The sequence below is a fragment of the Pterocles gutturalis genome, unplaced genomic scaffold (genome assembly GCF_000699245.1).
Source record: "Pterocles gutturalis isolate BGI_N339 unplaced genomic scaffold, ASM69924v1 scaffold21707, whole genome shotgun sequence".
NCBI lineage: Eukaryota > Metazoa > Chordata > Aves > Pterocliformes > Pteroclidae > Pterocles > Pterocles gutturalis.
The window spans coordinates 1-26,336 of NW_010108422.1; the positions used below are offsets into that span (position 1 = coordinate 1).

The 26,336-nt window shown below is 37.6% G+C and overlaps 1 protein-coding gene across 1 annotated transcript in view; it reads left to right on the forward strand.

Moving 5' to 3' along the window:
* Positions 1-351: 351 nt before the first annotated feature.
* The window catches only part of AQR (aquarius intron-binding spliceosomal factor), a 58,253-nt gene continuing 32,268 nt past the window's right edge, over positions 352-26,336 (forward strand). The window contains 19 exon segments of the mRNA XM_010072642.1: positions 352-474; positions 767-823; positions 2,039-2,079; positions 3,150-3,185; positions 5,321-5,441; positions 6,732-6,872; positions 8,484-8,552; positions 9,041-9,141; positions 9,819-9,895; positions 11,174-11,238; positions 13,279-13,395; positions 14,364-14,477; positions 15,287-15,390; positions 16,185-16,287; positions 16,993-17,113; positions 19,766-19,907; positions 20,645-20,823; positions 22,800-22,967; positions 23,433-23,602. Coding sequence (XP_010070944.1) covers positions 352-474; positions 767-823; positions 2,039-2,079; positions 3,150-3,185; positions 5,321-5,441; positions 6,732-6,872; positions 8,484-8,552; positions 9,041-9,141; positions 9,819-9,895; positions 11,174-11,238; positions 13,279-13,395; positions 14,364-14,477; positions 15,287-15,390; positions 16,185-16,287; positions 16,993-17,113; positions 19,766-19,907; positions 20,645-20,823; positions 22,800-22,967; positions 23,433-23,602 — 2,049 coding nt within the window.

Below are 26,336 nucleotides of genomic sequence, written 5' to 3' on the forward strand. Positions count from 1 at the left end.
CGGGCCGGCCGCGCTTCAGCGGGGTGTGCAGGCCGGGGGTGCAGGCAGAGGGCTCCCCGTGACGCGGGTGCAGAGAGGTGGCGGCTGTGCTGCGTGCGGAGGGTGTGTGCCCCCAGCGTCCCAGACTAGGGAAATTTACAAGAGCAGCACTGCAGCGTGGATGGGGTTTGTTACAGTACCCGACAAGTTCCTGACAGTTTCCTGTAGCTGAACGTTTCAGGTGGTTTTATACAAGCGTTCATTTTTTGTGCTGGAAATGCTGCCTTCCTTCCTCTTCTGCAGCATAAAGAAGTGCGAGTAAAATTGATTAGGAAGCTCTTGCCACCATAGCTCAGGAGTGTTGGTGCAGTGATGGCTACAGCAAACAGCCTTAAGATGTTCGATCTTTACACAAAGCCTCTAGTTCTTTGTGAGGTTCCTGAGTGGGAGCACAATCATTTGCAGTCTGGGGTTTGCAGTCCCTGGGAGATCATGGTATGTTTTTTCCCTAGAAGTAACTTAACAAAAAAAATTGTTTGCTGTATAGTGATCTGTGCAGCTGAAATTTTTATGAGAATCACAGCTCTCTTGGAGAAAGTTTAGGCGTAAAACTTTAAATGGCTGAAAAGCATTGTTGTTGGAAAACATAATTTTGTTACCTGTAGTTACCATAAGCTGAAATTAACTAAGATACTAGTGGAATAAAGTTTGGGGATGGGATATGTATTGTATCACTACAAATGAAAATGTATATATTTAACTTCTTTTTTGTTTTTCCCTCGTGCAGTTAGCAAATAAATACTGGGCTCCACATGTGAAGAAAAAATTGTCTTTTGATTCAAAGGTAAATGCTTCTACTGGAATTGTGTTGGAGTGTGAAAGAATGAGAATCAACCTTTTTCAGATGTGCCAACCTCCAATGGCGGTTATTTTATATAAGAGTATAGGGGACTGCTTGGAAAGTCAACAGTGGCTTAACACACTAATTACACGTTGGTTGTTACGTATTTGTAGGTGCTGTTATGAAGGCATGCTATAGCAGTGCAGTTCTTTTGTATGCTATTAGTTCAGCTTATTTTGTCCAAGAACTTCTGAGAATAAGAGATTTTTGACCATCTCCTTTGAGGTTAAAAGGTGTTTAAGGAGGGGATACTCTTAGAAGTTAAAGAAGGATGAAAAATGGAGGTATTACTGAACTGCATAGTTTTTGAAAGCTTCTTCAGAGAGTTTTGATCAGACAACTTCAGTGCTGTTCTGGTGGGTATGTGTGTTTTGAATGTTTAAAATTTGGCCTGGTATGTTTGGTTCAGTGTTGGTTTTCTGTAGAGTGGCATTCTGAAATGTTAGGCTTCTTTCCCTTGTGAGTATTTGGATAAATCTCCCTTTCAGCCTCGATTTACTCACTCTTTGTAGTATTTAGCATAGTAGTTGTCTGTGATTGTCAGAACTAGGATGTTCATTTGCAGCTGAGTTGTATCTCTGTCTCGTGTTATCAAAGTGTGCCTGTTGCAACAGATAGTGCAGATTCTTTCACTGCTGTTGGAAGAACTAGGTAAAAGTGTCTGGATTTAGTTAAACGTCAGTTAAAAAAAATGGTGACAACAGATGACTGAGTTGATGCAGACTTGACTCTTGAATACTGTTCTTTAAATTCACCAGCAAGCCAAAGATTAACAATAAAAAGGTTTGCATATTTGGTTGAGTTGTGTATTGTCATGGTTTAACTTTATCCCAGCCGAATCCAGGATGTATATAAAAATTTCAGTGACATGTATGTTATTCCCGCAGAATAACTTGAATGAAGGTCCTATCTATTCTCTGTCATTGTATTCTTTTCCCTAAGTTCATTCACTTTCTTTGTGAGAGTGTATGTCTATGAAGCTTTTGGACTCTTCAGAGCTGAGATGTAATTGTTATGATATTTCTGATCAAATAGCAGTAAGCAGAGAGTAACTAATTCAGGGTAACTTTGAGTGCATGATATCTTAATGCATTTTAATGGCTTTATGAAGTATATAAAATTCTTAACCATTTTTAAAAAAATATTTTTTTCCCATAGGTTATTGAAGATGTATATACAAAAGAAATTGTCAGGTCAAAGTAAGTACACAAGTCACTCTTGCTTATAGACAAGCATCATCTGTATTGCAGTGGTTTCCAGTGTTTCATAGAGTATTTTAAAATGTGTTAATGTGTTGAAAGCAGATGAAAATTACTTAGGTGCATTTGGATCATTTAATCAATATGGTATTTCAAAGTCTGAATGTGGCAAAAAAGAAAGCTCATGAGCTCATAATCCTTAAATATGATGGTGGGACATAATGTATGGTATTTCAAAGTCTGAATGTGTCAAAAAAGAAAGCTCATGAGCTCGTAATCCTTAAATATGATGGTGGGACATAATATTGTTTGGTTCCCTGATCTGGTAGTCTCTTGTGGTTTTGTTTTTAGATGGCTGGCCCCTTCTTTTGTCACCAAGGTTATGTAAAGAAAAAAAATCAGTTGAGGAGTGTACTGCCTCTAGGTTTTGCTCATTCCCTAAGTATTGGTACCAGGTTTATGAAGGGCAAGTCTCATTTCAATGAATTGTAATGTTAGATGGGGGAGACAAAGAATTGAAGATAAACTGCATGCTGCAGCTGTGTGTACAGAAAGAAGTTGTAACTGTAGCTGCTTGGAACTTTTCAGGGGAAGTTTGAGCTCTGGAGAGAATTCTTCTTATGGTTCCTTTATAAAAGTAATCTAAGAATTCCCATACAGGGTCAGAGCCAGCTCCCATTTCCAGTCGCTAAGAAGAGATACCATTATGAACTGATTAAATATATTGTTGTAGTTTTCCAGAAGGCACTCTCAGCTTCTAGCAATTTATGTCTTCAAGGCTTTTGTTACCAATGTCTTCACATTTAAAAAATGTAGAATTTTTCTTTTATGGGAATTTGATTGCTTAATGAACATGCATGCACTTTAGCTTCCACGGCGTTACAGCAGTGGCTTCTGCATCGAGGTGGTTGCTCTGGTGTGGAAATGAGGGGGGCGGAAACAATTCATAGATGTTTCTACAGGTTTTGCTGTATAACTGAATGAGGGAACATATAGCCATTTTCCGTGCAGCTAAGATGTGTATGGGAGGCTTTCTTTCTGGTGTTAATTGATTACTTTTTCCTTTTTAGGTTTGCTATTAGAAAGATAATGCTTCTTGAATTCAGGTAAGGTAGTTAGAGTGAAATTTTAAGTTGTTTTTTTTGTAGGAGCCCGTAAAAATGAGAAGCAAATGCAGGGCAGTAAGTCGGTTTGAAAGTAGTATGCTCATTTTGTACTACTTACTAAAGCCTTGAATTGTATACCTAGGAAAACTAAGTGAGGAGAGCTTAATTTAAGGAGGAGATAGTTTCATATGCATAAGTAACATATCAGAGTATCTTGTTTTATGATTCTGAGTTTGTAGAGTAAGTGAAGCACTGAAGAAGAGTCTGTGAGTGAATTAGGTGAAAAACTTGGGTCTGTAATTTGGAATGTCTTTAAGCCTAAAATCAGAACTCACTGAAGTGAGAGGAAGTTTTTGGATTAAGTCTTACTGGGAGGGTAAAAATGAATTGTGCTGCAGCAGGATCACTAATGTTTCCTTCACTTGAAAAGAATCTTTGTTTGGAAAGGCTGAAATATGTAAGTAGCTAGCTAGAAAAGTAGAACAAACTTCCCTCTATTTCATGCTTCTTTATTAGAAAAGGCAGAAGACAAAATGTAAGCTACAGTTTGGAGTTTGACACTAACAAATGGCATGCTGGTAGCATGACTTCTGGAATTTATATGCAAGCAATACCATGGAGTTAGAGGTTTTTATCATATCTATGAACATTCTTCATGTTAGCAGCCTGTAATGTAACTTTAGTGCTTTCTGGACTATAGCCCCATCTACTGCCATTTGTCCTGTAAGTCATTTTCTCTGTTTTCTTCCCCCCCCCACTCCCCTATCAGTCTGTCAAACTCTCCTGTGTTCACACACATGAGATTTGCCTGTCCTTCATTCTTGCTCACGTGTGTTTACCCTCACTTGGGGGCATAATAATATTTTTATTAAATCATATTGAAGTTTATTGTACTTCCTGGGTGAAATGAAGTATGGAGTTCTGTGGATTCTGTGGGGTTTTTTCCCCCTCCCATTGACAGATCCAGGCCCTTTGGAAGCAGTATGTATTTCACCTTGTGTATGCCTATGAAGTTATCCCAGCTCCATCTGGAGCTATGCATTCTGGCTGAGCTCCCAGAAAGTGGAAGTCTGTGTCTGGCCATTACTGAGCCGTTTGCTCCTGGCTACATACAAGTTCTCACTGCCAGTTTTCACCACCGTCTCTGGTACTTGTCTTAACTGAAGCTATTGAAGTACCTTACTGTAAGACTTGAGAAGAGTAAGCCGTGGAAAAAAGTAAATAGGTAAAACTGAGCTGGCTCATGAGGGGCCAAAGGAATGTCAGAGCAGGCATTGAGAGGAAGGAACGGGTGAGCAGCTTGTTTAGGAAGAAACAAGACTTTCCACTTTCTGGTGGCAGTTGTTATAGTGGCACAAGGTGCAAATGCACTGTTGAATATGATGGATTTAGGGATTGCCTCTTCAGGAGTAGCTATCCTGTGTGGCTTCAAGAGGAAGTTAAAGAAGGGAGACAGTTGTTTGTCCGAATAGCTTCTCATCTCTAAGACTTAATTTTAAGAGTTTCTTCTATGAGAAATGTGCCATATTAATGATGAAGAAATGCTCATTGCTGGGAAGCTGCTATTTTCCAGTGTCTAGTAATTTTTTTTCATCTTCTTGAAAACACTTCATCACTTTCCTAATATTCAATGCTTTATTTTAGTGGCACAGTAATGTAATATTTTTATTGCCTTTATGTGATTGGAAGCATAAAATCTCTCTAGATTATTCCTATTTTTTTACAAGAAAGGGTATTTAATAATACAAACACCGTATACAATATGGTATTTCTCCTTTGCATCTTATGCTAGGAAATGCTGCATATGACATTCTTTAGACAAACAAAGTTTTTTCTTTTTTGTCCTCCTTTTGGAAGATCAACATGAATTCACGTTATGACTTTTTATTAAGCTGTGGCTACTTGTTACACTTGAAAACCCTCTGGTGAATGTGTGTTCCTGATAAGAAACTCATCTGCCTCTTGTAGCAGTTACTGAGTCTAACAAGTTTTGCTGCAGTGACCTAGATGAGAGGTAACTTCAGGAACTGCTCACAAGGAGGAGGAAAAAAACCCTGTGGATAACTGCTCTTTTAAATAAGTGACAGATTATGTGGGTGGCAGCAACTAATTAAATATTCTTTGTCTCTTCACAGCCAGTACCTTGAAAATTACCTATGGGTGAATTATTCTCCAGAGGTGTCCAGTAAGGCATATTTAATGTCAATCTGCTGTATGGTGAATGAGAAGTTCAGAGAGAATGTCCCTGCGTGGGAGGTAACCAATTTCAATTACAGCTAGAATTGACTTTGATCTGCAAGTTGCAGCTTTTGTGGTGTGCTCACTTATACTGACAGAGGTAGCAAAGCTTGTAACGTTAAAAGTAAGGAGCACCTCAGCTAGAATGTCTCCTGTGGTGTTTTTTCAAAGTGTATGTTCTTTTCGGAGAAAGCGATGGACAGATGAAAAATCACGTGATTCATTCTGGGTGTGTGAGTCCTTTGTTCTGCTGTGTGATGCCTTTACATCATCATCAGTATTTGCTTTTTTGGGACATGACAAAAGTCAGGCATTTGCAGAGAAGCTCTTGCTTTGATATTGACAGGAAAAAGGATTTTTATATCTGTGGGTATAAGAAGGCACCACTGGAAGTCTAACGTATTATCCAATAGTCTTGCTGAAAACCTGTGAATATGGTTTTGTAGCGTTCTTGCATTAAATTTTGTACTAAGACAATCTCTTCTTCTGCTTCTCTGGGTTCTTTTTTTAGTAATGATAGGTTTAGAAATGATTTAGTGTTTCTACAAATAGTCCAGTTCTCACAGGGCATCTCAACAACATGATCCTAGTTAGAAATTCTATGCAAGCATTATTTCAGAAGCACGCTTACTCCAATGGTAGTGCCATTACTTCAGTTCTGGCAAAGCACAAAGGATTAATAACTTGCTCGTATGATGTGTGTCTTTTTTTTGTTGTTCTGGCATATGTACTAGATGCAAAGTGACAGGTCCGTGTTACTTTCCAAGTGGCTTAGTTAGATTTGGTATTTGGTACACGGCTGCCCTTGTAAAGAAACCGTCCTATCCCAATAATAGGATAGGAGGTAGCCGAATGGCAATTCCACAATTGTAGTTAATCTCTGGTGGTTTTTACATGCTCACTTTTTGCAGATCACTAAACAGCTACCATAGCTTTGGCCAAAATCTACCAATTCTCTTCTCACCTGTGTCATTTTACAGTAATTCTGTGTGATCACCAGTTGAACATTCCCACAACGCAATCAACAACACTTGTGTTTCTTATTCAGTTTGTCTTATGCATCGTCTGTGTTAGACTACACAGAATGTGTTAGTCCCACTATGAGCATTTGCATAGTGGGAGGATCCCTGATCGGTAGGATATCATAAGTCTGTTTTGTTTGTGCTGCCTGGTCAGAATAAATGAAAAACTAATCCTTCCTTTTATAGTTTTAAATGGATTTAGAGAAGTTAAGCTATGCTGTGTGAATGAAGATTGAAATGATTTGTATCCACCTGACTCAGAACCATCTTCCTCTTCTATTCCTAGACATTCAAAAAAAAGCCAGAACACTTTCCCTTCTTTTTCAAATGCATACTGGAAGCATCACTGGTTGAAAATGACAGTGAATACTCTCTGCATGAACAAACAGTCCTGCTGCTTTTCCTTGATCACTGCTTCAATAGTTTGGTATGTTAAAAGTAACTGTTACTTCCAGTGTGTTTATGCTGTTCTGTGTTAATAGCAGTTTTGTTTTAGCAATTTCTGCTTCAAATGAACCACTTAAGGAAGAAGATGGTACCGGAGAGTTTTTAGCCCTCTTTTTGACTCTTGCTTTATCTGTCTCATCATGTTTCCTTTTCTCTCACACAAGGTCATAAGAGACACTCAGAAGTGGAGGATTGGCATTTACTGCAGTTTAAAGGCATATATTCAGACTTGTATTTAAAATGGTGTTTAAAAAAAATGTATTTATATTTGAAAAGGTGCTTTACACTTTAAAGTGGCTTACTTATCACTGTGCTCTTTTTAGTTTACCTGGGAAATTGCACAAAATTATTTCCTTTAACTGTTGAGAAAGACAGTAATTTATTCACTTCTGAAACCAGTTAGAGATAATATTTCTATCTGCACTTCTCTTGAGTTAATTTTAAGAAAGAATTGGACCAAATTGTGTTCTCAATCTATAGTAAGAACACAGTTGTAGGTCCTAAGTAGCAAGTGTGGAGAATAATTTACAATTATCTGTTACATGAAACAATCCTGTTACCTCTCTTGCTACTGGGCTTTTTCTTTACTTAAATTGCACACAGGATGTATCAGTCAAAATAAGAGTCTGCACAAGTGAAGAACAAAATCATGTCTCACAGACAAAAGAATTTAGTGTATTATTTCATTTTGGATTTAGGAATGATTATGGGAGCCAGTAATCATCCTGAACCTTATGCGTATGGTTTATTGAGGTAGTATTTTTCTATAGTGGCCATGATACAATAGATCTTCATTTTAAAGGAGGGTTTGATAGTGACTGTATGGAATCCTGCTTGCAGAGCATGTTTCTCCTATAACATGATAAGTAAGCCAGTTAAGAGGTGCTTGTAAAAGCATCCTGCTGTTAGAAGCTGCACATCTTTGTAAAATGCAGAACAGGGTAGTCACAGTAAGGAGCACTGAAGTGTGGAGTTTCAGAATGCTGAAAATGGAGTATTTGTCCATTGAAGACATATTTAAGATGTTAATGGAAGTTTTTTGGTAGTTTAGGAAAGAAAGAAAACTTTGTGGATCCAGATCACAGGCAGAGTTGGAGAGAGAACATTTGAAACAACAGTTGAAGTTACATGACTTACAGAGAAAATTAGTTACTTGAGATAATGGGAAGAGTGTAGATGAAGTGGGAGAAACTTCGTAAATGAAGGGCTTCAGGAGAGAAAGAATAGAGTGAAAACAAATAGAGAAACCACAATAAGAAAATTCAGTTTAAGAACGAGAAATGACTGAAGAAGGAACATCAGTTTTCATCAGCTTCTGTGCTAAAAATACTTGACATGGATGGGGCCTGTGCTGAAGTATAAAGAAGTGGCAGAATCCATGAAAAGAACCTAAAATGCAGAAGTCATTGACGGTTTTAAGTGTTACTGCATAGGGCTATTGTGCAGTTTCCTGTTAGGAAATTGTGGAATTTAATACAACAACATATGTTTTTGTTAAATGGTGATGTATGTTGACATATTTTGTAAGATAGGCACATCAGAAAACATAAAAATTTAAAAAAAATGTTTTCTGTCTGTAACTTTCTAACAGGAGGTGGATTTGATCAGAGGTCAGGTGCAGCAGCTCATTTCCTTACCAATGTGGATGGCTCTACAACCTGTAAGCATAACACTGTAAACTGGCAAAGCAGTCTTCTAGGCATTACCCAAGTCCTTTAAAGTGAATTCTTATGGAATAGTTTTATGGAAGTCTAATATTTAAAGCTGCCTGCATTGCTATGGAATTATATTTTTGGGTGCTTGGTAAAATTGTCTGTCTTGTTTGTTGCAAATTTCCATGTAATGGTAATTATTAGTTAATTATGTAATTTTTCATAAAACTAAGTTTAGTTACCTATAGCTTCTTCAAGCCATAATTTGTAGACAAGGCCATGGGATCACAAGGACTGGGGAATGGAGCTGACATCTGGCCGTGGCAAGACTCTCTGTAGCATTATTACATTCTTGTGTTACACTGGTACTTACTGAGATTAGCCTGAGGCAGATGTTTATTTCACTTTATGTGTGTTTTAATAAGAAGATTGGATTGTATTTTTCTCTTGTGAAAACAAGGTTTATTAGTGACTGCATAACATTTTAACATTTCAGAAACGACTGGAACAAGAGCTGAAAAAGACACCAAAACTAAGAAAATTCTGGAATCTAATTAAGAAAAATGATGAGAAAATGGATGAGGAAACAAGAATGCGGTACATTACCGGAACCTTTTTTCCTGTCAAATCCAAAGCCCCTAGTGCATTCATTGTGTTTCAGCTAAAATAAAATTGTTTCAATAAAAAAATGTGTTTTTTAAAAAAACTGGAGATGGTAGATAAGGATTGATCATATGTGGTCTCCTGGGAACTGTTTTGCTTTCCAGGAGTCTTTATGCAAAATACTGTTATGGAAGTTAATAATTTATTTGGTGAGTGAATTTGTGATACCAAATCTTATAGCGATAAGGTGAAAGCCAAGAGAATATTCATGTACTTACTCGGTTTTTTTCATGACCTTTAGCAAATGTTTAGCTCTTAAGCAAATACCTTATGCAAGTATTTGAATAAATCTGTGTGTATCTCACCAAAGTTAAATGTTCCAATACTTTTGTGTTGCAGTGTGGTAGGGTGTAGGTGGTGACATAGTTCTCTGACTCAGTAGAAATGTGGGTTGTTAATCAGTTCTGTGCCTAAAAATGTAGACTCTGATAATCTGTCAGCCTGAGTGCAGAGAGAAAAGTTCTCTTCTAAACAGTTTAGGTGCATTTCAAAGCAATCTGCTACCATTATATAAATTTTAAAGCAGCTACCTTTGTGTTAGCGAAAGATACGATGTACTTCTACTCTGCATTTAAGGAGTATTAATGTTTTTGTCTTATGTTTGGTTTTAGAGCATATCGAGAGAGAAGATTTCTTTCACAGCTCATTCAGAAATTCATTTCTGTGCTAAAATCAATACCTCTCTCAGGTAACTGTGGTTCTTATGTTAGCTTGTTTTCTGCTGATCTGCCTTAAACTCTTTTCTCTTGCTGAAGCAATGATTCTTTAGGATACCAACCTGAGGTTGGACACCTTATCTGGATGGGTTTTTAGTGAAATCCATGCCTGTCTGCTTGGATTTCATGACAAAGTTAGTATTCAAATCTGTGTATGCTTTAAAAATGAAATAGCAGAGAGCTACTTTAAACCTATTCTGCTGTTCAGTATGGACTTAAAAAAAATATTTCTGGGTACTGATATTCTTCATTGTGTGCTTACAGCCTTCTTACAGCATAAAGCATTTCGTATGTGCTTAGATGCCTTGTTAAACAGGTGGCATAAATGCATATCATAAAGCTCTGTTCTGTCAGTACTGTTGATTTACAGTAAGAACGAAAGCCTAAGTGAAGTGAAATTCTGTAAGATTTGAGGACTCTTGATTTATGAGTCATTGTGACAAGGAAAATTCAATGCTTCCCTGATTTAGAAAGGAAAAGTGTTTGTACAGGAAGGTGTTAGCCTTTTGACAAAAAAGGCTTATTATGTGTAGTATAACATATATAAGTGTATATATTTGTATATATTATAAGTTTAGCACAATTTGGGTGAAATCACTTTCCTGAGTTTTGCTTTTGCTCTTGAATTCTTAGCAAACTTCGGCTCTTAACTAACTTGTAAAGGGAAATTCTGTGTATTGTGACTTCTTGAGAAAGGATACTGATCCTTGGTGTTTCCCCAGTTATGCAAGACCTGTTTTAGGAGATTTACATTAATGGTTCTTTGGAGGCTTTAGGAAATAGATATTCATTAAAGCAGACTTAATGTTGCGTTTTGACGTGATCCTAAAGGCTCCTTTGTAGTCACCACTGTGTACCTTTAAATAATGTCAAGGCTTTTTACACACAGCTTTTAAATAGGTATTTTTGAGTACCCGTGTTCAAAGGTCTTAAGAAACTTGGTGGGGCATTGGTATACTGTGGAAGTGTGCATTTTTGTACATCACATTGGTGTTTTTTTTCAGAGTGGATAAAATAACTCCTGAAACTCTGGTTCCATTCCTTTCTTATATCCAAAAAATTTTCTGGTTTGCAATGAAAGGGTTGTTTCAAAAAAAAGAGAAGAATGTGCTAGTTAACTTTTTAAAATCTTGTTAAAAGCTAATACTGGTATATTATTAGCATTTATTACATTTTTAAAGAATAGCTCAAATACAAATATATTGTGGTCTGGATCAATTGCAAAAAAAACCCGTTTTTTTTCTATCTAGGTCCTATTTCTATGGACAAAGTTCATTATTGTGAGAGATTCATTGAACTCATGCTAGATCTTGAGGTAGGTTATTACATTGTTTCAGCCTGTTTTCAGGTGGACTTTTCTAGGTTTTAAACACATAAAGTAATTATTACAGCCTTATTCCAGGTGGTTATGTCACAGTTGTAAATATGGTTGCTTAATAGTGGTTTTCCATCTCTAGATAGAAGGTTGTATCAGTGCACCCACATTGGGAACTGACTAGTAATGTTTGTAAACCAGGTGAACTATTGGAGAAAGATAGGATCTTAAATTGCTAAGTGAAGAAGACTTTGTTAATTGGAGTAGTGGTAATAATTCTGGCAATTGATGAAAATGTGTGATGCCTTAATTTGCGACGAATAACCCAGGAGTGTTCTTCCCAATGCATTAATAGGTCACTTAAAGTATCTTTTGTGTTGTAGGGTATAGTTCCAGAAAGTGTCAGTAGTTCTGAAGTGCAAACTGTTTCTATTTGACTAAAATTTATTATTTAGAAGTAACAGTTTTGATGATCTGGGTTTGTTACAGAATAATAGGGGGCCAAGCAAAGTTTTGTGAAATTTTCCAGCAAGTCCACTTAGAAGGTGGGACAATTTTAAGCTTCACAGTATGAGAATTAAAAGACTAAAATTTCTCACGTGAGTAGCAATTTATTTAAAATAGCTTCAGATTTAGAAGACATTATGAAATAAAGACAGTTTTCTAATACAGTAAGCACAGGGAACTTTAAAATGGCTTGATCTTAAGCTCACACAGGCTGTCCTCTCCTAAATCAATTAAGTAGCCTGTGCTTGTAGTTGCAATAGAAGGAATTCTTGAAATTAGAGCATGTTGTCTTAGGGATATAATGTGCTCTCATAAGAGAAAATATGTATTTTAAGTTAAACTTAAGTCTGTCTGAAAGCCAAAATGCTTAGAGGCAGTACGTCTCATGTTGGTTCTTGCTATGTATTACAGGGAGGTTAGACTTCAGTTAGTTTATGAAGCCGGTTTAAATTACTGGAACAAGCAAATGAGAAATTTGCTGTAAATCCAAGTCCTTTTGCTTCTGCAGCATGTACTGATTAGATACATTGCTTAGGGACATGGTTTAGTGAGTTAGGTGGTATTGGGTTGACAGCTGGACTTGATCCTTGAGGTCTTTTCCAACCTTAATGATTCTATGATTCTGTGATGATGGGCTCTTTCTACCTGTGTTGAGGCCTGCTTCAGAGTATGTGTTTTATATTACAGTATATAGACTGCTATCGAAACTTGGTGATTTGGTAATTTGAAAAGAATGACTCCATGCAAAATCCTTAAGTTTTTCTGAGTTTGTTTTTTGTAATTATTGTGCAGGACAATTAACATTTTTCTCCTACAGGTTCTTCTGTTTTCTTCGTCTTAGTTCTAAACACCATGTTTGATGCTTTTTGGCTTTCTAAATTCATTCTGTAGATTCCATTGAGAACAGCTCACTTTTCTCTTGAATTGTTGAGGTGTATTACTGTGTGCTGTTGAACAGTTGCTACATATAGCAGCTTAAGCTATTTACAGTGAGAATAAATGATCTGTTTTGTTTACAAAAAGCTTTTATAGGTTTTTAATTAAGATTTGAGAAATTCTTGGATCTGAGTATCTTACAGACAATAGAAGATACCATACTGTATTTAGAAGAAACACAGTTTGCAGCCTTGAGAAAGACAAGTTTAAAATTAAAGAAATGAGTATAGAAAACAAACATTTAAAACAATGTTGCAGCAGTTTGACATATCTTTTGTAGCACACAGTCATTATGTAGACACTTATTAGTAGAACAATTTCTTTATTTAATTTACTTTTATTACTGGCAGGATGCAATCTCACTAATGACATGTTTGTGCTGTGCTCCCCGTCCTATAAATGTCTCTGTTTGTAGCAGTCCACCTGCGTAAAACCAGTGCCTTGGCATGCATAAATGCTGCTTTATTATATTAGTTATGGAAATAACTGTGCAGCGATCTATCTTGATATGCCTTCTTGAAATGGAAAATGATGAGAAACCAGTATTTCTTACATTTTGGAGAACTGATTGTACTAATGTCAGGTTGTTTACTACAGGCTTTGCTTCCCACACGGCGCTGGTTTAATACAGTGTTAGATGACTCCCATCTTGTTGTTCACTGTTACCTGTCCAGTCTTGCTAAAAGAGAGAAGGAGGGTCATCTCTTCTGCCAGGTGAGATACAAAGTTGTTGAAAATTACTTTTTCATTACGATGCAGCTTTGAGTACTGCAATTGTTTTGTTTTATATTTGTTGTTGAGGCAGGTTTTTATGAGTGTTTCTGATGGATGCAAACTATATGTTTATTTAAATGCTTCAGACAGTAGTTCTTTCCTGCCTTTACCTGTGTGTGTGACTGCTCTTACATTTCTGGCTCTGTTTTTGAACAGTTCTTAAAAGTACTGCCTAGAAAATAGTGCAGCTTCTGCCATGCTTTACCCCACATATAGGAGAATTTGTCACCGGTGTATTGTTCTGTGCTTCATTTCGATCTCAGGCAGTTCTACAGTGCAGCTGTTTTTCACTGCTGTCCTTCAGTTTATCCAGTCATAGACAGTGTATTGGTTTTTATGGCAGGGTCTGAAGATCTCTCCCCTTTCCTGCATTTCGGCTGCTTTTCCTGCTGCTTGTTGTCCCCAATCTCTAGAGTTTGTTCAGTATCTCTGAGGGTCAGTATTGATGGAACACAAAGCCAGCAGCATATCTGAATAAATTTTCTTCTTCTGAGTTTAATAATCTAATTGGAAGATAGGATGAATTCCAGAGTTGGCATCAGAGAGGACAGGAGGGAGCCCGACCTCTCCATTTCAGTAGCAGCAAGACATAAGTTGGGTTCAGTAAACCTCTGGCTAGCGCACCTTAGTGCAACTACTTTCAGTTTCAAGTCCTATTGTGTAAAAGAAACCACATTTGTTGTGGTCTGTGCTGTAATTTCTATGATTTGTAGATGATATACCAGCAAAATTATTCTGTGCATCAACCAAGTATAAAATTTAGATACCACTCCTTGGTCCATTTCTTCAAGAAGTTTGAGGAGCTCTTGTTTGTGCATGGTGCCCAGATTTGTCCTTTTAAATTGTGTTTTTGTTTGTGGTAGGGTGTCTTATTGTTAATCCACTAATTTATATGCATGATGTCTCAGCTTTTAGATATGCTTAAATTCTACACTGGCTTTGAAATCAATGATCAGACTGGAAATGCTTTGACAGAGAATGAGATGACAACGATTCACTATGACAGAATTACTTCTTTACAGGTAGGCAGATGTTGAAGTCCTTATGGGAGGGAGAGGATTTGATTTTGCTGTTTTAGCCTAATTTTCATCTAGAATAAGGCATTAAGTTATTTCACAAACCCCTTATTTTTCCTGTTGAGTTAAAGGAATAATTTTAACTCAACTTTCTATACCATATTGAAGACACTGATGCTTTAGTGTTGTGTATGTGACTATGACTACATAATATGCTCTAGCAAAACACCACTGCTTTTGATTTTGTGTTGTCGCGTTGAGGTGAACTGCTCCCAGTAAATCTATTCAGAACAGAAAATTAAGTGCTGTAGGAATATAGGATTATGCAGTCGGTGGCACCGTTCAAGATCAGTACACACTTATGGTAGCAGTAGTGGTCCTTTGTACATAAGAGACAAAATAAAAATCCACATTACTTGTAGTCATATGAAGATAGTTATGCTTTTCAGAATTTTTCCTGTCAGTTTTAACAGCAAAATTGAAGGTAGCATGGTTAAATTGAATTTGTTCCTTCATTTTCGTAGTCATTTGCAAGGCCACATGTATGCCCCTTTATGTTTTATTTTAATAACAGAGCAAATGCTGATAGGAGGGTGTATAAAAAAGACACGTGTCAGAAGCACAGGAATAACAAATAGGTGGTACTAAGAAAAATGAAAATTTCACCTGCTTTTTATTTGTATCCTGGTAGTGTCTACAGAGTGCTATGTGTTATGAATCAGAAGAGGCTATGCTTCTCTATAAATATTTAGTTTGCTATTAAATTCTTTCATTAATATGCTTAAATTCAATTTTTGGGCCTTGGTCTTTTGTAGAGAGCAGCATTTGCACATTTCCCAGAGTTATATGACTTTGCACTCTCAAATGTCGCTGCAGTAGATACTCGTGATTCTCTGGTGAAGTTGTTTGGACCCCTTAGGTAAGTTATCAAAATGAAATTAAACATGAAATTGAAATTGCTTGTTCTCAGTGTGTTATAGTTTAACAAATTTCTAGCCTTTTTCTTTCTGACTTCCAGTGTGCCTTCTCACGTCTTTCTGACTTGCCAGGGTGCCTTTAGATCTGTGGCAGCAGGGAGACAGGGAGGGCTTCTAGCGAAGTACTAGAATTCCAGTATAAAAAGAATATCTTTATTTTCCTTTTTTTCTAGTGAATGTGAGAAAGTACTAATTTTCTGGAAGATAGCTAGCTGCTTAAAGTAATTATAGCAGTAATGAACTTAAGTAGTTAACCTCTAACTTTTTTAATTCAGCTTTTTTTACTCTGTTCTGTACAAAAAACTACAACAGAGGTCATGAAAGTATACAGCTGTATTAACTGTACTGTATTGTAAATGCTGTGATCGAAAGGATAACAGCCTGCATTTTGACGAAGGCAATGGGTGCGCGGCTGTTTGGTTCTGTTTGCAGATACATGTCCTGAAACAATAAGAAATATTCACACCTCGCTCTTTGTTGGGGTTGAGTGGTGCAGCTTCCAGCTGCGGCTGAGCACGCTCACCCACGGAAGTGCTCTACAGCGCTTTGTAACACTTCCAAAAATAGATACTTTAATTATCTCGAACTTCACTTAAAATACTGATCTGTAATTGCTGGTCTCTGGCGACATTCATAGTTGGACATTGTGTTTTTAAGAAGAACGCCGCTGGGGTACGTGCCGCGTGTCCGGTGTCAGTCAGTGACAGTTTCCTCCCTTTCTCCTCCCGCCCTGCAGCGCCAACGTTCTCCACCAGGTGGCGTCGTACCTGTGCCTGCTGCCGCCGCTGCCGGAGGGGGAGGACTCGGGCTACGACAAGGAGTTTCTGCTGGAGCTGCTGGTAAAAGCACCCTTCATACTGCCTGTATTTGTTCATTGCAAACTCAAGGTATAGCTAAATCTATCAGCTACGCTGTAGTAAAGTAGCTCTTTAGAACCTTTTGCTGAACCACCTGTGAACCACAGCGGGGTTCCAGCAGTGAACTGCGTACTAAGGTGAGGTTTAAAACCATGTAAGTTGAGTATTTGAAAACATTTATTTGTAAATGTAGTTTCCCTGAGAAACTAGTATGTGTGTGCTTGGTGTAATTGTAAAGGTCAATAAACAGATTCTCAGCAGCAGTTTTGAGTTCTTCTGGAAGAGTTGTTGCTCCTTATTTAGCAACCTGTTTTTCCCCTTTAAAAACAACCTGCTATTGACCATATCTTTCATGGTAAACAAAACAAATTTCATTTGAAGTTGATTCTCTTCTAGGCCTTGACTGAATATTTTCAGTTCTGTTGTGTCATTTTTGGTCAGCTGAGGAGCCGAATGATTGTTTGACTCATAGTACTATGACCAATAGTTGGACCATGTGTTTGCTCATTTTTTTATGTCACTGTATGCATTTAGTGATATTAACTTAAGAAAGCAAACCAAAACTTATTAAAAGACACAAAATGGCAAGTGACCACCAGGAGCCTTATGGATTAAAGTATATGTTTCAAAGATAGCTTTATTGTCCCTTTGTGACTTATGGAGGTTTAAAAGGCATGCTTTCTTTAGGTTTCCCGTCATGAGCGACGAATATCTCAAATTCAGCAACTCAACCAGATGCCTCTTTATCCCACAGAGAAGATTATTTGGGATGAAAATATTGTACCAACTGAATATTATTCTGGAGAAGGTATGATTAGTAGCTCAGTAAATGCTGAAGAGGACAGTAAATGCTGCAAAATAAAAAAAAGTAGTTTTGATGTCTGTGTTTCAGTAGAGTACTGGTATCTTACGGTGTCTTAGAGTAAGGTCAGCTTCTTTTGAGTGGTGAATCAGGAACACTGAGATTAAATTGTTAGCAAATTTATAGTGGGTTTAAAGTGAAATCCAAAGGCCTATGTTTACACAAAGACTTGTTTTGCTTCTAATCTGAGTAACAGATGTGCTATATCACCAGGTGTGGCACAGGTAGTTACTGTAAGGTGAAACAGGTTGTAAACATGCAGCAGGAAAGCTGTTGTCTGTGCTTTGCTCCTAAGTATTTTGAAGAAAGCCTTTTTAAAGAGACAAGGGTGGTGGTGAGAGGACATTAATTATCTTACTCTTTGATTTCAAGGTAGAAGTGTACACATAGTCACTGAAAGGTAGCGTATGCACTCTAAATTCAGCATGTAGTGTTCTTGCTGGATGTGCTCATGATCAAAGAAACAAACTGCAGATATTGCAAAAAAGGTATTATGTAATTTTAAGCTTTGCAGTGCACACATGTATGTTTGTCTAAATACTTTAAAAACTGATGTGATTTTAAAATCTCATGCTGAAAATTTTAATTTGACCACTTTAAGTAAGGCAGGGATGTAGGCAACAAAAGATCTTTTTCCAAACAAATATGATATGAATGCTGTCTAGAGATCTGCCCAAGAAGAGATAAAGTACTTAACGTTCAGTATGATGCAAGTAGTTGAAAGATGATTTAGTTTCTTCTGAATAACAGGTTGCGTGATGGAGTTTATCCTTTAAAAAAACTCAACAAAGCAACAAAAAACACACGAAAAAACCCTCCCAAAACAATGTAAAAAAACCTACAAAAAAACTTCAAGCAAGGTGATTGCTGTAATTTCTAGGAAATTAATATATTTTATTTTTTTATTTCAGTGAGCAACATGTAGATTGTTGTAATGGTCTGGAACATTCAGGTTCTTAAAAGTCAAGGTGGCTTTATTGTCCTTCAGATTGTTTTAGATGGCTGACTTTTCAGGCCTTAACTTGTGTATGCACTGTAGGTGTATTTTGTGTTTTATTAGCCAAATATATTAATCACACTTATGTGTGTTATTTGCTGGAGGGGGAAAACAGCTCATTACACCTGTTTCTGTGTGGTTTTGGGAATTTTTAGTCATTTTTAATCATTAAAGAAATTTTCTTAATGGTGAAATGTAATTTTGGCAAGTAACAGTGGTTGCTAGTGGAAGTATTTCCTCCTCCTATGGTGAACTCTTTTGCTATTACTTGTGTATTGGTGGCACTGTTGTGAAGCATTTCGGTTGCCTTCAGACTGTTAAAAGTATTTTTCTATTTTGCTTCTCATAGTTTCAGTTTGCACTTTCTCTTTTAATCTCCCTGTATTCTCTAGCACATACTGCAAACAAGACAGTTTTAGTTTTCTGGTCTTGGGGTTTTTTGTGTTCTTAAAAGTAGCTACATTCTTTTGGTCTAAAACTTAAATAAGAGTAATTTAGCCCAAGAAAGATAGGAGTTTGTTTCTATTTTCTTTTAAAAAATGAGGGAAGAAGAATATCTCTCTGATAAATGCTGTGCAGCCTTAAATAGGTGTTGCTTCAGGCCCTTCCCTTTGTGCATGTAACTAGCTTTACAGGACAGGGTTTGTTACTTGGTGTTGGGAAATGTGTTAAAGTATTTTATCACCATGAGGCTTTCCAGAATAGAAGTTACTGTGTTCTATCGCCTTTGTTCACTGCTGTTGTATCTCAGTGCATGTAAAAGCCAGTATGCATTACATATACCAGTGAAAGGTTTCAAGGATAATATTGCAAGTTACAAAAGCCTGATGCCTTCACAGGTCTTAAACGGAGATGTCAAACTGGAATATTAGTGCAGTTATGTTAAATGAGTATCATATAAGGATTTTTATTACGGAAATTTTGCGTCTAAGACTACCCTAAAGCTATGTAAGTTTTAGGACCTGTCTGGGAGCTTTACTAGTCCTTGCTTAGTTAGATCTAATTCCCATGTTTTTCATTCTCATTGAAAAAAAATTATAATCAGTAAGAGAAACTTTTGAGCAAAGTCGTGTATTAAAATTTGATTTCTTGGCTTAAAACTTTTTTCTACATTAATGGTTTTTGTGGCTTCTAATAAATGCAAACAATTGGAATTGAGGAACTGTTGGATAATGCTTTTTAATTAGTTAGTGAGCCTTTTTCATCATTGTTTAGTGCTGGCTTACTTGTTGAATTCCCAAGGTATGATTACTTTGCCCTGCATTTGATTTTTATAATTTTTTTTTTTTTTGTAGTCTGAATACAGGGAAGGATTCGGTCTTTAAATAGTTCACTGTATTACTACCAGCAAGATTAAAATTCCTGTAATCTTATGCAGAGTCATTTAGAGAAAACTTTAAAATCTGGGTGAAGGAGAGAGAAAAATATGTACTTTTTAGTGATGTATTATTTATAAGAGGAGTAGTTCTTAGAATCTCTTAGGGTAACAACTATGGAAGTTGTATGTGCATCTGTATTTATGAATTCATAGAACCAATGTATTAATTAATCTTTTTGTTTATCTATCAAATACCTCTTCCCTTCCACCCTTACCCCCTTAGGCTGTCTTGCACTTCCCAAACTGAATCTACAGTTTCTGACTCTTCATGACTATCTGCTGAGGAACTTCAATCTCTTCCGCTTAGAGTCTACCTACGAGATCAGACAAGATATTGAAGATAGTGTCAGTAGGATGAAACCATGGTAATATTTATTAACTGATGCAAACCAGTCAGTTCAATTGTAATCAAAGGGCATTTGAGAATTAATAACTGATATTGTGCATATACTAAATACATAGTAACAAATGTATTTTAAATTATTACATAGATACTATGTTTTTAACTAACTTCTTCCATAAGGTGTTGCCATCCTGTGGGATGATTTTGTAAGGGTGTGTTGATATGTATCCCTGTAGACATGTTAAGAGACAGTATGTTGGATGCTAACAAAAAGCCTTTGTTGTGTTAAGATGGATGAGTTAGTTTTCCAAAAGTACTAAGCCTTTGCTGACATTACAAAATCTGGAAACTTTACCATAAAGTTTAGTGTGTGAGAGGTGTTACTGAGTATTCTTGAGTTTGGCATCCTCTTTAAATTTCAGGGTGTCGTTTGGTGTGATATCTCTTATACTCAGTAGTTGCTTGTTGTTATCTTCACTTTTTTTTCTCTCTCTGTGAGGTTGGGTTTTTTTTAATAATGCCAGCATAAGTTGCCTTTGTTGCTTGAAATAAAAGAATAAGTCAGTTCATGTTGTGCTTCAGTTCTAAAATGCAGGATTGTATGAACCTACTTCAGTAGCATGTAAAATTAAGACTTATACTTTTTGTCTTAGAGCTGACTGTGAGGTAAATTGTTTCACAGTTTAAAAAAAGAACAGAATCTGTTGTCAGATAATGACTGAAAAAACTTTAGAGTTTTTTGTTGTGGTTTTTTTTTAGGTTATCGGAATACGGAGGTGTGGTCTTTGGTGGATGGGCTAGGATGGCGCAACCCATTGTCTCTTTCACAGTGGTGGAGGTGGCAAAGCCCAATATTGGTGAAAACTGGCCCATGCGAGTACGAGCAGATGTTACAATTAATTTGAATGTCCGAGATAACATCAAAGATGAATGGGAAGGTACTTACATTCTTTGAAATAAGGTGCTCAGAATAGGTCGTCATCAAAGTACACTTTGATGTGATCTTATTTGTAAGAACTTTTTTTTTTTAATCTGAGATACAGATTTGCCATTTTTAATACACTGTTTAGAAGTCCGTTACTCAAATTGCAAGTCTAAGAAGTTTCTACTTTCCTAAAATGAAGATTGAAATCATTAAAGTATTTACACGTCTGTTGGGACCAGAATGTTTACTGTTTCAAACTAACGTGATTCAGTTTGTAACTGTAAAATTCTGCCCTTTACAGGGAATGTGGAAAAGTAACTTAGCATTTTAAATGTAATATGCATGCTAATAATGTCATATCGGAAAAGTAGTGGGGAGGGCGATATCTGTCTCATATACAAGTGGAGAGAACAGATTTTGATTTAATTCAAACCAGTGCATTTTAGTAGTTGTCAGTATATTTGAATGTGGTTAAGAAGTGCTGACTATACTGAATGCTGTTTCTTGTAAGTATCCACAGGCGTCACTTCTTTTGCTTGGGGAATTGAACTTTAGTTGACCGTGTTGGCAAGTGGCGTAGAAGCATGTACTTGCACTTGGATTATCAGTAAATGTCACTCCCTTCTCTTTTGTTAGAGAAACCTGTTAAATATGTTGGAGCTGCATGGTGTGATTACAGGTCATGTAGCACAAATGCTAAAGCTGGAGCGTGTGATAAAGCAGATAAGCAGATACAGGTTTGGGAATGTAGATTTCTATTAAAGTTGAAAGCTAGGAGGATGGCAACAGACTTCACTATACTGAAGGTGCTGCATAGTGGTGCGCCTAGCTTTTTAAATGCTAGAACAACCTCTGTGATTTCAAAAGCAGTAATGCTGTAACTTAATCAAAGCGGAGGTGGAGAATTGATGAATCATTGTCTGGCATAACAGGGTCTTGATGAAACTGCTTTAGGCTGGTTATCATCAATCAAAAGCAAATGTAGCTCCACAACAATATGTTAATACTGAGGGAAAAAGGAAAACGCTCAACAAAGTCATATCAGGATTTGTGAACTGGAATGTAGCATGGAAAACAAGCAACTTGGTTAAGTGGCCTTTTACCCTATTAAGTAGATAACTAAAGTAACTGTGTTGGTGCAGCTCTTAGCACTGCACTGAAATTATTTAAAAAAAAAAGAAAAAAGTGGAGGCTAGTCTAGGCTTGTTTAGCTTGGAGAAGAGAAGGCTCCGGGGAGACCTCATTGCGGCCTTCCAGTACTTGAAGGGAGCCTATAAACAGGAGGGGGAACGCCTGTTTACGAGGGTGGATAGTGATAGGACAAGGGGGAATGGTTTTAAACTGAGACAGGGGAGGTTTAGGTTAGAGATCAGGAGAAAGTTTTTCACCCAAAGGGTGGTGGCACACTGGAACAGGTTGCCCAGGGAGGTCGTGGATGCCCCATCCCTGGAGGCATTCAAGGCCAGGCTGGATGTGGCTCTGAGCAGCCTGGTTTAGTGATTGGTGGCCCTGCATATGGCGGGGGGGTTGAAACTAGATGATCACTATGATCCTTTGCAACCCAGGCCATTCTATGATTCTATGATTCTATGAAGAAAGGCATGAGAATAAGAGATTAATGGCACACTGCTTTTGAGATAAGACTGAAAATATCTAGATTGGGTAACCTACATAAGATTTTTAGGAGAAGAATAATCTTGAAATAAGTTTGTTGTCATGGAAAAAAAAAAAAAAAAGCAGTCAATTTCTCCTTTTCATATCAGAAGTCCTAGCTGATATTAGTGTGCAAGAGTAGTGGAAAAGATGACAATATCCTATGTTTCTGAACCCTGTAAGTTAAAGGCATCTTTTGAAACAGAACATATTATTCTCTAAACAGATGAGGTTTTATTTAAAAGAAATTGTCATGTATTCTGTTGTATATGTATTAAGGAATTGAAAAGGAAAATAGTATTCAATCAAATTATAAATGTTCCTTTTTGGAATCAGGTCTGCGTAAACATGATGTCTGCTTTTTGATTACTGTACGTCCCACACAACCTTATGGCACCAAGTTTGACCGACGGCGACCTTTTGTTGAGCAAACGGGCCTGGTGTATGTCAGAGGCTGTGAAATCCAGGGCATGTTGGATGAGAAAGGACGTGTTATTGAAGAAGGTATCATATAACAAGACTTGTTTGAAAGTCTGGGGTTTTTCTCCCTTTTTTTTTCTTTTTTTTTTTTTTTTTTTTTTTTTTAATTAACAGCGCAGTCACTAACTTGCTTCTTTCTTAAGCGATGCTCGTTGAATTCATTACCTGTTTGAAAAAACAAACCAATTCCGTAAGCTGTCCTGAGAAAGGTTAACTAGTTTCCTGTGGTAAAATCTGATGTAATATAGATTAATTAAATAAATCCAGTACACTTTGGTTTGAGGAATAAAATGGGTAAGGTACAAAAACTCTATTAAAAATGGCATGAAGACATGAAATAAGAATGTTTGTAATGCCAAGCAGAAATTAGTTTCATTGTATGAATTTGTCTAAATTTTGTTTCAGGAACAATTATGGATTACTTTTTTGAATAACAATCTGCTTTGAGCACTAATTCAAATTCTGATCTTACTGTTTCGTTACGGACAGGACCTGAACCCAAACCAAGACTTAAAGGGGACTGCAGAACATACAGAGTATTTCTGGATCCAAACCAGTATCAACAAGACATGACCAATACAATCCAAAATGGAGCAGAAGATGTCTATGAGACATTTAATATAATAATGAGAAGAAAACCAAAAGAAAACAATTTCAAGGTAAGGTACTGCTCTTTGACTCTCAGGGATAAGAGTCTGTCTGAATATTCCAGCGGTACTGAGACATGTTCATTTTAGATGCATGTAGTTAGGCTTTTCAGGTGGCATTGGATCACTTCAGGAAGTTGGAGCCTGTCAGCTGGTGATAACTTCCCCCTACAGCTAAGTGTTGAAGTAACTGAAAAACAGAACACTCCTGCTTCGCTTGAGTATATAATATTAATTTATAATTACAGAATCACAGAATGTTAGAGATTGGAAGGGACCTCGAAAGATCATCTAGTCCAATCCCCCTGCCGGAGCAGGAACACCTAGATCAGATCACACAGGAACGCATCCAGGCGGGCTTTGAATGTCTCCAGAGAAGGAGACTCCACAACCTCTCTGGGCAGCCTGTTCCAGTGCTCTGTCACCCTCACCGTGAAGAAGTTTTTTCTCATATTCAAGTGGAACCTCCTATGTTCCAGCTTGAACCCATTGCCCCTTGTCCTATCACTGGATGTCACAGAGAAGAGCCTGGCTCCATCCTCCTGACACTCACCCTTTACATATTTATAAACATTGATTAGGTCACCCCTCAGTCTCCTCTTTTCCAGGCTAAAGAGATCCAGCTCCCTCAGCCTTTCCTCATAAGGGAGATGCTCCATTCCCTTCATCATCTTTGTGGCTCTGCGCTGGACTCTCTCCAGCAGTTCCCTGTCCCTCTTGGACTGAGGGGCCCAGAACTGGACACAATATTCCAGTCAGGTACTCTACAAATTAGTTGTGTTTGGCCTTTCAGATCAAGGGAGTATGTGGAAAATTTTTGTTACCTGTAGGAAAAGGAGAAGTAACTAGTCAAAAGGTGAAAATCAGAGAAATCTGCTAGCTTTGGGGAGCGTCACTGGATCAGTTTCTTATTAGGCTTTGCAGGGTGTCAGACAAGATTTTTAGGACTGATATATTTATAATCCTTATAGGGATTGTACTCGTAACTGGAGCTTTGTAGATTGAATGGTGCTTTTTTTTCTGCCCTAACAGTTTTCACACAGTTGCAGTGCATGATTCTTGGACACTACTTTCTTAGGTATTCGTTTTCAAGAGAGCCTTCAGGAAATTTGGTCGGAGTTCAAAATAAACCTGTCGCTAATGCATTATGGTACTGCATTAAAGATTGTAATGTAAGATTAAAAATTATGCACTGAACTTCATTTCAGTTTTGCATATAAATTCAGCAAATGTTGTATTTCCGGAAGTTTATCAATAGTTTAGCTTTCCTTACCCTCTGTTAAAGCAAGAAGAGAAAATTTTTCCAGCAAAGTTGAAAGGTATATTTGAGTTTCTAGAATTGTGAATGGACCACTTGGTCAAAGTTAATTTTATGTCAATGTTGCCCATAGTAGATGTTTTTTATCACATGGCATAATCACAGAATCATTCAGGTTGCAAGACAGCTTTGAAGATTATCTAGTCCAAGCCTGCTCAAGCTGGGTCACTTGCAGCAGGCTGGCCAGGACCGTATTTGGTTGGATTTTGAGTATCCAAGAATTAAGAAACCAAAACTTTTCTGGGCAACTTCTTCTAATGCTCACAGTAAAAAAAGTGTTTTCTTGTGTTCAGATGGAATTTAATGTGTGTTCATTTGTGCTCATTGTCTCCTGTCCTGTCATTGGACACTGCTGAGAAGAGTATGACTCCCTCATCTTGATTTCGTCCTATCAGCTATTTACCACTCACTGAGCCATGTCTTTTCCAGGCTGAACAGTCCCAGCCCTCAGCCACTCCTCAAGCAAAAGATGCTCCAGTCCCTTTATCATCTTTGTAGCCTTGCACTGGACTCACTGTGATAACTCCATGTTTCTTTTTTTACTGAGGAGCTCAGAAATGAACACAGTGCTCCAGATTCAGGCACAGGGTGCCATTTAGAGGGACCTGGAGAAGCTTGAGAAGTCAGCCCATGTGAACCTCATGAAGTTCAACAAGGCCAAGTGCAAGGTCCTGCATATGGGTTGGGGCAACCCCTGATATCAGTACAGACTGGGGGATAAAGGGATTGGGAGCAGCCCTGCTGAGAAGGATTTGGGAGTACTGGTGGATGAAAAGCTGGACTTCAACTGGCAATGTGCACTCACAGCCCAGAAAGCCAACTGTGTCCTGGGCTCATCAAAAGAAAGGTGACCAGCAGGTTGAGGGAGGAGATTCTTCCCCTCTGCTCTGCTCTTGTGAGACCCCACCTGGACTATGTCATCCAGGTCTGGAGTCCTCAGCACAGGAAAGACACGGACCTGTTGGACATAGGTCCAGAGGAGGTCCACAAAAATGATCAGAGAAATGGAGCACCTCTCCTATGAGGACAGGCTGAGAGACTTGGGCTTGTTCAGCCTGGAGAAGAGAAGGCTCCAAGAAGACCTTTTTGTGGTCTTTCAAGAGTTAAAGGGAGCTTATAAGAAAGATAGGGAGAGACTTATTAATAGGGCCTGTACTGATAGAACAAACCGAAAGAGCATAAATTCAGACTAGATACAAGGAAGACATCTTTCATGACGAGGGCGGTGAATCACTGGAACAGGTTGCCCAGAGAGGTGGTACATGCCCCATCCCTGGAAACATTCAAGATCAGGTTGGACAGGGCTCTGAGCAACCTGATCTAGTTGAAGATGTTTGTGCTCATTGCAGGGGCGTTGGACTAGATGACCTCTAAAGGTCCCTTCTAACCCAAACCATTTTATGGTTCAGCCTCTATAATGCTGAGCAG